This window comes from Kogia breviceps, chromosome 2, assembly GCF_026419965.1.
Source record: "Kogia breviceps isolate mKogBre1 chromosome 2, mKogBre1 haplotype 1, whole genome shotgun sequence".
Lineage (NCBI taxonomy): Eukaryota > Metazoa > Chordata > Mammalia > Artiodactyla > Physeteridae > Kogia > Kogia breviceps.
This window is the reverse complement of record NC_081311.1, coordinates 30,577,098-30,588,047: the sequence shown is the minus strand read 5'-3', so window position 1 is coordinate 30,588,047 and position 10,950 is coordinate 30,577,098. Positions and strand designations below refer to the sequence as shown.

General features: G+C 56.3%; 1 protein-coding gene across 1 annotated transcript; it reads right to left on the bottom strand.

The window, feature by feature from the left end:
• Window positions 1-5,266: 5,266 nt before the first annotated feature.
• Window positions 5,267-10,719, bottom strand: SFRP5 (secreted frizzled related protein 5). Its single transcript, XM_059054784.2, has 3 exons — window positions 10,197-10,719; window positions 7,843-7,920; window positions 5,267-6,299 (listed from the first exon to the last, which is right to left on the bottom strand). Exons 1-3 carry the CDS (start codon window positions 10,717-10,719, stop codon window positions 5,953-5,955), a joined length of 948 nt encoding a protein of 315 aa, XP_058910767.1. The 3' UTR covers window positions 5,267-5,952.
• Window positions 10,720-10,950: the final 231 nt, after the last annotated feature.

Below are 10,950 nucleotides of genomic sequence, written 5' to 3'. Positions count from 1 at the left end.
TGGCAAAAAAAAGTACCAAAGCGACCTCAGTAGCCTGGTAGTCCAGAGGAACAGTAAAGATGCTGGAGGAGTAGAAAGTAGGGCTTTTGAGCAAAAAGGGACAGCAGTGATAGCACAGGCCCAGGAAGGCGTTTTTTCTCATGGAGGGCGTGTGTCATAGTAGGTCAGTTGGAGGGATGCTCAGAGGTAATCCAGTCCAGCCCCTGACTGTGGGAGCCACACCATACCCATTTGAAGATGCGGGTTCCTCACAGCACTGGAGGATGGAACCAGAAGGGACTTCCCTTAGAGCAGGAGCAGCCTGCACTAGCCAGAGAGCCATCCTGGTGACAGTAGAGGCGGGTGCTGCGATGGACCGGCTCCACACTTGGCCCTGTTCTACCATTGGCTGCAGCCACACTGGTGTTGCTGCAGGGGCCTTACCCCCAAGCCTTTCTGTGCTGCTTTCCTCATCTGTAAAGTGGGTAGATAGTGATCTCTATCTCTTGTGGCTGCTGTGAGGATTAAATGAGATAGTCCACTCCAGCTGGGAAGCGAGGTGCCTGGCACATAGTAAATGCTTAATAAATACTAACTCATTTCTCTCATTCTGGCCATCTTTAGGAATATCAAAACAACTCTGCCCTGCATGGCTTAGAACAGCAATTTTTTTTTAAAACTAGAGAATAATAATCATAGGTTATTTTCAGGAAAGAATGAGGCCAGAGTATAGTTTGAAAAAGCAGAGTCAGTGTTTTATATTGGGAAAAATGAAAGCAATGTCAAACGGTGAAATACAGACCATAGCACGAGTAGCTTTCAGGACATGGGATTCAGAGTGTGAGAAACATGGTTTTCAACATTTGGGGTCAGTGGCCTCATAGAAGGAAAGCTACCTCCTTGTCCCCTTGACGTGCGTGTGAGGGCCTCAGAGCAGGCCAGTGATGGACATCTTCAAAGTGCAGGTGCCACTGGGAAAATGGAGCCATGGAGGGTTTTACTAGGAGTGGATTGTGCCTTCCCGCTGCCTGGGGTCCACAGCATGGAGAGGACCAAAGGTGGGATGGCCTGGAAAGCAGATTGTCCTTTGTAGAATTGGATACCTGGTTTAAAGATGCTTCCCGGTTTGTTCTCAGGGACCCAGTGAGGGGACAGTAGCCAGGTCTGCGACAGCCCTGGGACCTGCTGGGCAGACCTGGATGGATGGCCAGCTCCCACGGCCTGGCTTGGGTTGAGGGTTCTGGCCATCTTTTCGTGGGTTGCTAGTGGTGGGGAGCAGCCTCCAGTGAGCCTTGGCAGACCTTGAACTGGCCGTGGTTTGTGGGGTCTTCGGGATTTGAGGTCGTTGGTCACCTGGCTTTCAGAGCTGAAGCCAAATGAAGTGCCATTTTCATCCCTTTGTCTCCATGGAAGCTTCGAGGCCCTGGCTCCAGCATCTGTCCTGCAGCTGGTGGCTCTAAGATCATAGTACCTATGTTTATTGAGCACTTGTACTGGGCAGTATGCTGAGTGTGTCATCTCATTTAAACCTCGTGACTGTCCCCAAAGCTAGGTTCTACTATTAACTCCATTTCACCGATGAGTAAGTGGAGGCCTAGGGAGGTAAAGTAACCTGCTCCAGGTCACACAACTAGTAAGCCATGGAGCCTCAATGTGAACTGTGCCACAGGTGCTTGTGGATGCCTCAGAGAAACTGGTCACCATATCAGTCCTGGCGGTCACCTCCCTTCTGTTCTGCCTTGTTCCCACTAGCTCCAGGAGGTTCTGAGCCATTGAGCTAACAGGAGGGCCTGCCCACCACCAGCCCTAGTGAAGTGGGCTCAGCCTCCAGGGGAACAGAGGCAGCCTTGTGCCAGGAGCTCCCCCAGCTCCCAGCACCGCCCCATCTCCTTGGCTGGGTCTGTTTCAACACCCTAGAGTAGCACATTCCATTCTCTGGCACAGCTGGGGGCTGGAGGTTCTGGATTCCCCTGGCCCCAGCAGAGCCTGCTGTCTGGGCTGGGACACTGGGTCCCAGCCACACACATTCCAGCAGCAACCACCCCCCACATTGGATTTCCCAAGGAGTGAACTTTAGCCAGGATTACAGTCCACTAAACAGTTGTGGGATGTGAGCTTCCTTTGTGGGACCCGAGAGGCTGGATGCTGATGGGGCTGAGAGAGGAGGAGGGGCGAAGGGGTGGGCTGCCCTGGGATTCGGGAGAAAAGCCGTGGTTCAAGGATGGCTCTTCTGCTGCTCTCAGGGCCCTTGGAGTGAGATCTGAGCAGGGTCCCCAGAAATCTTCCTGTGAGGCAGGGTAGCAGACGCATGGCTGTTGTACACCGACCCTGCCCACCTGTCCTTGGCTTTGACCCCTGCAGGCAGTAGTACAGGGGTTAAGAGCATGGGGTCAAATCCTAACCACACCACTAAGTACAGCTGTATGTCCTTCAATGAGTTCATTAACCTTTCTGAACCTCAGTCTCCTCACCATTAAAATGGGGATAATAATAGTACCTACCTCAAGAGGCTTAAATTAAAATGCCCAAGTGCTTGAATATTTATATATTAATGGGCTTGATATATACTGAATGCTACTATAGTATTATATGTCTTCTCTCCTCTGTTGCCCTACATACTACCTGGGGATGTATTTTCTGATGCAAAACCACAAATGTGAATTCTCTCCCCCTTCTAGAAGTAACAGTTCTGGCCTTTAGATAAGATGTTCCTGTCTTTTCCTTGCCTTCCTGCCAGTAGCATTTCTTAGTTGATTAACAAATCAATTAGGAATTTAATAAGCACTTATTTTGTGCAGGCACTGTGCTAGGTCAAGACCTTTGGTTAATAAAAATACTAATTACCATTTAATGAGCATCTTCTAAATGCTGGGCATTGTTTCCAGGTATTTTTCATACATTTCCCTGCTTAACACTCAGCCACCCTGTGAAGTAGACATGATCACTCCGTTTTCCAGCTGGGAAATGTCCCCAATGTCACATGGTCATTAAGTCACAGCATTGGAACCCAGAACTGGCCTCTTCTCGCCCGATCCTGGGTGTCATGAGCTTACCACAAATCCCTTCTGTTCTCTATCAGAACTCTCATTTTGCACCCAGCTGAAACACTTCCCCTGCTCCCTTGCAACTAGGACTGGCCATGTGACTTAGTTCTGGCTGGTGAGCAAGAAGTGGAAATCTACCAGGTAGAACTTGTTGGGAAATTACTGTTTTCCTGATCAAAAGGGCCAGAGGCAGCTGAGCTCTTAGCCCTTTCCCGCCTTGCTCCCTGGAATGTGGCTGAGAAGTTGGGAGGAGGAGGCACCACCCCCTGGCAGAGCAGGAAGGCAGAATGAGCCTGGGACACGGACCTCCCACCTCCAGACCTCTTGAGTGGGGAAGCCCCACTGTTTCTGGAGGTTTCCGCCCCACGCGGTCAGATGCCATCATTCACTGATACGCAGCGCAGATGCTCGCTGGGCAACACCAGCCGCCTGTCTCAGGCTGACCAGGAGGGAGTGTTCTGTGACTGAACTGAACGCAGGGAGCGCTCAGGCCTTGCAGGGCCTCCCTGGTCTTTGGTCCCAGGGAAGAGACTGCCGGGGGCTCTGACGGCAGGTGCCAGGGACAGAGCCAAGGTGCAGAGCAGGGCCTGACCCCTTTGTGGTGGTGGGTGAGGAGCGCCTTGCTGGGGCCTCGCAGGATGGGCTAAGGGAGCCCCTCCCCGCCCGCTCCCTCTCATGGGCTGCCAGCACCTGACAGAGGTCAGTATTGTGCTCCGGCCAGAAGCAGCCTGAGTCCTGTGTATTCAGTGAAAAAATAATCCCTGGTCCTGGTTGACCCTAGAAGTGCCCGTAAATATTTGGTCGGGGTAGGAGGCTGGGAGACAAGGGGAGGTTTCAGGGAGCCAGGTGGGCTGGGTAGGCTTTGGGCGAGGGTGGGAGGCAGCGGCTTCCTCAGAGGTGAGGAGAAACATGCAGGCTGCGGCCGCCCCTGACCTGTGTGGGGCACCTGACTGCCAGGGAGGTGATTTATGGGCAGGCTGTCAGACCACCTGTTAGCCCGCACTGGCCCCTTGTTTCTCTGTGGCAGTGCGCTCCTCTGGGAGCTGCGGAAGCAAGCCAGGGTTTTTCTCACCTCAAGAGAACGTGGCTCCATTGTTTTGGAGGATCAGCAGGCCTTGACTGGACTTGGTGTCCCAGCTGTCCCCCAGTTGGTGAGGAAAGCCTTCTGGGGGTGTCCCCAGCCCCCTGCTCTGGGTACGTCTGCCCTGTCCCTCAGCATCTGCTGACGGTCCCCTCAGGCCTCTTTCCGGGCACCACCCCTCCCAAATTCTGGACGTGTTACTGACAGCAGCCTGTCGCCTCCGTTTCAAGCCTTCTCCCCTCGCTGCCCCGTCCAGCTCAAGGTAGCAGCCTCCATCTGCACTGAGCTCGCTGAAGAAGCCCCCTGAGGCATTATAGCTGGTCCCCTCCCCGCATGCAGGACCAGGACCCTTCCAGCCTGAGGTAGCCTCAGCCCCTCGCCCTCCTGCCTTAGCTGTCTGCTTATCCGGATGGAGGTTCTCATCCCTGGCTGCACACCACCCCGGTGGGCATCTAGAAATGCTGATTTTGGATCACCCTCCAGAGGTTCAGATTTAATTGATTTAGAGTAGAGCCCAGTAATTTGTAAAAGCTCCCTAGATGATTCGAAGGTTTACGTATTAAAATGCAGGTCTGGGGTGGGGCCTGAGCTTCTGTGGTTCTCACCAGCTCTGAGGTGACACTGATGCTCTGGTCCAGGGACCAGCTTGGAGTAGCACCTGTCCACACCATCATCTACACGTCCAGTGCCCAGGGGTGTTGAGCTCTAGGGGTAGGAGTAACACGTTTAAGCCTCTGGCTCTTCAGAGTAGTTCCCTGTGGCCCAGCCTTTTGGGGGCTCCTCAGAGCAGGCACTGCCCGTGTCAGGGAGATGCTGCAGGACTGTGGGAGCCTTCTGATGGTGGGAGAAGGCTGGGGAACTTGGCATCTCTGTCCTGTCCTTATTCTGAGACAAAAGGACAGTCATCTCCATCGCTCAGTTAGTCTCGTCGTGAGGATGAGAAGGGTGACCCTCTGTGTGTTCTCAGGGGATCCTGCGAAAACATGGGAATTGCTCTTTTTAGGCATTCCAAGTATGTCTGTGTGGACAGGCCGTGGGTTACGAAAAGGCCTCTTTCGCGAAGTTGTTTCTGAACACCCCACCGAGGAACCAGCTGATAAAGAAATCACCTGGTTAAAACCAGCTTGTTTTCTTTGATTTAATTAAAAACTTAAAAAAACAAAAAACAAAAAACAAAAACCAAACCCTACCTGCATCAGTCTAGTATCTATGGCCTCGCAGCGGTAGCAGTAATTTACTGGTCATCAGGATAAAAGGGACATGCGGAGGCTGAGGAGTGAGCATCTGGGAGCGGGGCTGGGCTGGGCTTCTCTCTGGTCCAGCGGGAAGGGAAACGGGCAGAGATGGGGAAGGTGGGGAGGCGTGGCTGGAAGGCACTGTGACCCTTTCCTTTCGGGGGGGGCTACAATGAGGACATGTGAAGGGGCCCTGGGGGCCAAGAACTGTCCCTCAAGTAGCTCAGCCTAATACCAGGACTTCCCTCTCCCAGGCGAGGCCCCACCGCCAACAGAGGGGAGCTGACACCACCGGCTATCCTGGAAACCACCTCCTCAGGCTGCTTAGAGCTCTCTCTTCTCTCTGCCTACTTTCTCCCAACTGAGAAACCTCTGCTCCTATGGGAGGAAACCTTCAAGGACCCCAGAACCCCTCGGTCAAGGACAGCCTGGCTCCATGTCCATCCGTTAGTGCCTGTGCTGGTAGCAGCTCTGCATGAACCACCCTCCGGCAGGGGCTGGGTCAGCCTGGGAGTAAGGGGAGGCCAGGTGGGCCAGAGGAGAGAGTGTGCCCCCAGGGGCAGAGACAGAAGACAAGGCACAGCTGGCTGGGTGGGGCAGGGAGGAGTGCCCTTCAGTGGGGCTCCGCGGCCCCATAGAAGAAGGGGTAGTAGAGGGAGCAGGGGTAGGAGAACATGAACTTGACTGCGAACTTCATCTCCTTGTTCTTCTTGTCCCAGCGGTAGACGGCCATGAGCAGCAGCTGTCCGTCCACTTTGCGGCCCATGATCAGGAAGCTGCCGGCCAGGCTCTCCAGCTGCGGGCAGGGGCAGCCAGCGCCGTTCTTCATGTGCAGCACCAGCCTCTTGGTGTCCTTGCGCTTCAGGGGGCCCGGCTTGAGCAGCTTCTTCTTTTTCTGGGCTCCAATCAGCTTCCGGTCCGCGTTCTCTACCTTGATCTCTCTGATGCGCATTTTGACCACTGTGTGTCGGGGTGGATAGAGGGATGGCCTGAGAACCATCACATTTGCTCAGGACGCTGGTGGCCCCATGCTTGGTGCTCCGCCTGAAGCTCCAGGCCTGGGGCTTGGGGAGATGGAACTTCTGCGTGTACATGCTGATATTTATGAAGCTCCCATCATGTGCTGGACTCGCACGGGCATTATCATGTTTCATCCTTGAGGCATGGTGGGGAAATGAGGTTTGGAGAGGTAGGTGGTGATGTGCCTGAATTCTAGAGCCTGGGTTGAACTGAGGTCTGGCCTGTGCCTTTCCATGACTCCAGGTGCAGGGTGGAGAGCTCTCCGTGGGGAGTGGAGCTGGCTGTGGGCTCCCCGGGGAAGGGAAATTTTGGGGGTGGAGCTGACCAGTTGGAGGGAGGGTTTGGTGGAGGGGGCGTCCTTTGTGATGGAGGAAGGCTGGATTTCATGATCTCTGGGGATGCTTCCAAACAGGATTTCTGGCTGTGTGTGTGTGTTGCAGGGGGTGGTGTTTGGAGCAGTGGTGGCTCTAAATGCTAGACAGCCAGCTCTGGGGGCGGGGGAGCCCTTCTCTGTCACATGTGCTGATTTCCATGGGTAAGTGCTCCCACCGTGACCCACTGAGTCACGGAGCACAGGGTTGGTAAGCACCGCATACAACCAGCTCTTGCTGGGTGAACCCACTGCTGTAATCTGTGTGCGACTCTGTAGTGTGGGTGGGAGTGTGGAGTGTGGTGCTGTGTTTTTGTGTGTGAGAGAATGTCTGCGCTGTGTGTAGGAGTGTGCGTGTGTGGGGTAGTGGAGGAGGTGGGTGGAGCCCAGAGAGCCTAATGGAGTTGGCGGCGGTCACTTAGGCCAGCGTCCTCCTTCTGCGGGCCTCTGGGTCCCCATCTCTGGGAGCAGCCAGGGAGAAGCCAGAGAATAACTTTGGCCGCCCAGGGAAGGACAGTGTTATAAAATCTCTTTCCTTCTCCCCCACCCCCTCTTTCTCTCTCCGGCACATACACACCTTGCAGTTGTAGTGTCCTCTTTCCAAACAGACTAATGATATCAAAGACCTGCTGCAGGAAGGATTTCATTGCTTTCTCTTTTTCATAGACAGAGGAGGCTAAGACACAAAAGGGGAGCCGACCTGGCCAAGACCACATGCTGGGCTGCGTGATCCGCACAGGAGCCAAGTCCTGGCTGCCCCAGGAATGGGGAGGCTCCAGGATGAAGCTGTGGGATGGGTGACCACAGCTCCCCTGGCCAGAGGTGCATCAGGTACTAGGCAGAGGTGCCCAGGGACGAGGGGGCTGCACTTCCATCCTGGAGCCCATTTCTCCCCTCTGCTGCTCCCATCCATCTCTGGGCCAAGCCTGCTTCCCCTAAAGAGAATCCAGCCCTGGAGGCCCCTCGGTAGGCAGTGCCAAGGGAGGGCTGCCGGAGCCCTGGCCAGGGATGGACCATGGCCTTGAGGGGCTTTTGAAGTCCCTGGGATGACCTGCAAAAAAGAGGTACATTTCTCTGGGGAGAGGGCAGTGGCCACGTGGGCTCTACACTCACCGAAGTCGCTGGAACACATCTGCTCCATGAGGCCATCAGCGCTGTGCTCCATCTCACACTGGGCGCAGATCTTGGTCACTGAAGAGAGAAGCAGGGGTGGGGAGAGGGGATCAGAGTCCATAGAGCCACTTAGGGTTCAGGCTCCCCCACTGACCAGCCACCTCCACCTGCCAAGCCTCCACTTCCTCATCAGGAAACAGGATGATGATAATGATAATGCTCACTGAGTGGTTGTGAAGTTCAAAAGGCCATGAAGGGACAAAACTGACCAGGTGGGTACGATTGCCCCATGACCCTGGCAGCTGCAACCATGATGTGCACTGTCTTTTTCTAAATTTTGTCTCATTTAGTCTTCAGCCTATGAAGTAGGTATCATTATTCCTCTTTTTTTTTTTTTTTTTTTTTTTTTTGCGGTATGCGGGCCACTCACTGTTGTGGCCTCTCCCGTTGCAGAGCACGGGCTCCAGACGCGCAGGCTCAGCAGCCATGGCTCACGGGCCTAGCCGCTCCGTGGCATGTGGGATCTTCCCGGACCGGGGCACGAAGCCGTGTCCCCTGCATCGGCCGACGGACTCTCAACCACTGCACCACTAGGGAAGCCCCATTATTCCTCTTTTAAAGAAAAGGAAACCGAGGTCCAGAGTGGCTACCCAAGTCTGCAAAGCTAGTGAGAACTGAGCTTAGAACTCAGGATTTGTGACTCCTAGACTAGTGCTAGGATGGAGATGTTTGCGGGGTCTTTCTAGGAACCCAGGCTCCAGACAGGTGGGTAAATGAGTGACGCCGGCAGGGCAGGGACTGTGGTAAACTGAGCACTCAGTTTAGCATTACCAGAACTTCCGATTTTTCAAGGGAAGCCAAAACTCTTTTTGTATGAAATATTCTCAGTTTTGTCTGTTGGCCACACAGATACCTCAGGCTGCCTCTGGTCCTACCACACAGCACCTGACCTCACTCTGTGTCTCTGCCTCCTGGTGGGTGCCCCATCATGGGGGAGAGAGGGGCTCAAAGCCGGTGAGAGTGGGAGGACAGAGCCAGGTGGGAATCCAAGCCTGGGATTTCCCTGCTTTCCAGGCTGTTAATGTTAGGGCTCCAAGAAAACCAGGATAAAGGAGCCATGCTAGGATCCCTGCTGGGGACTATGCTGTCTCTGCGTGAGCCGGGTCTTTCTCCCCTGCTTCCTGGTCCCATTACTAACCTGAGAATAGGGAGTTTCTCTTCTCTCAACACTCTTTGGTCACAGGGCCTCCACCCAGCTGCAACTCTCGGGTCCTGTGTGGGTGTGTAGGACTGGGGACTGAATGGGTGAGGTTAGCTTTGAGGGGTGGGTAGGGTGTGGTAGAGTCCAGTTGTTTCTGGGGGGCCGGGTCAGATGGAAAATGGGGGAGTGGTGCTGCCCCTTGGGAGAGTCCCAGAGCCAGGGGCTCCCTAGCTTCTGGGTATTAGCCACCCAGGCAAAGCTGCCCTGCTTGGTGCCACAGTTTGTCCTCCTGTCTGGTGCCCAGCCTGGGCTTACTCTGCCTGGAAGGAGTTTGGCAGAGGGGGTGCACAGTGAAGGGGAGGCTGAGACCAGAGAGGAATTAGGGGTAATGGGATTGGGGGTGGGAGGTGGCACTTAGGATCTCATAAATTTGGGGAACCTGGGATTGCTTCCTATTTTACAGATGAGGAAAACAAGGCTCAAAGTTGAGCAACTTGTCCAAGGGCTCCTTGTCAGGGGCCAAGCCTGGCAATCTGCTCACTCTTCTGCGTTGAGCCTTACCCAAAGGTCTCCCAACCTGGGGGACTGGGGAAAGAGTGGGAGAATTTAGGGTTCCCAGGTGCAGAAAATGGGGACAGGGTGGAAATCAGAGCCCAGAGTGTGCTTAGCAATCCTGGGCATTTGTGGGCTGAGAGAGGTGATAAGGCATTTATTGGAGGCCTCAGGATGGGGTGACAGCATTGGGCTCCCCCGGGGATACCAGAAGCTTGGGAAGGTGGGAGCTGTGAGGGAAGTGGGGGAGGTTTCAGGAACGGAGTTGGAATCGGGGAGAACCAGTGGCAATGTCCACAGCCGCAGGTGGGAAGGCTGGTAGGCTTCGGGCGACATGCAGGGCTGAGCAAAGACGCGCGCGCGCGCGCGCGCGTGTGTGTGTGTGTGTGTGTGTGTGTGTGTGTGTGTGTGCGCGCGCGCGCGCGGCACCTCTGGGAGCTTGAAGAGCTGTGCTAAGGGCATCTATCCCGTGTGTGTGTGGGGGGGGCACCTGTGGGGGCTTGAAGAGCTGTGCTAAGGGGTTGAGGGAGCGGCATCTATCCTGTCGGAGCGGGATAGATGGGGGCTGGGGGTAGGGAGGTGGCGGCGGCGGCAGCGCTACCTGGAGGCGCGGTGGCGGGCAAGTGCCCGAACTGCACAGCGATGCAGAGGTCGTTGTCCAGGGGGAACTTGTGGCAGTGCAGCATCTCGGGCCAGGGAAAGCCATAGGCCTCCATGAGCGGCGCGCAGCCGGCGCGCACGGCCTCGCACAGCGAGCGGCAAGGGTAGATGGGCCGGTCGAGGCAGACGGGCGCGAAGAGCGAGCAGAGGAAGACCTGCGTGTCCGAGTGGCAGCGCTTGGCCAGCAGCGGCAGCCAGCTGCTCGCCTGCTGCTTCACCTCGGCCAGGCTCTCGTGCTCCAGCAGGTTGGGCAGCCGCATGCGCTTGTAGCCCACGGTGTGGCAGAGCGGCAGGTCGGCGGGGATGTCGAGGCACTGGGGCGGCTTGGAGTACGAGCGCCCGTGCAGCGGCTCGGTCTGCCAGCCGTAGTAGTCGTACTCTTCGCCGCGCCCCGGCGCCCCGTGCAGCGCCCCCAGCAGCAGCGCCAGCGCGGCCGCCCGCGCGCCCCCCGCCGCCGCCCGCATGGCTGCACAGGCCCCCGATGCTCCCCTGCCGCTGAAGTCGCCCAAGTGGGTGGCAGCCTCGTTCCGCGCCCGCGCGCACAGTGATCCTGGCGCCTCCCACCTTGAAGCTCCAGCCCCGGCCTCGCCGCGCGCCCCAGCCAATCTCCGGCCGCCCGGCCCCCGCCCCGAGGCGGGGAGGCAGGGTGGCGCACCCCCCCGACCCCGGCCCGCGGCCAGCGCGTCCCGCTCAGC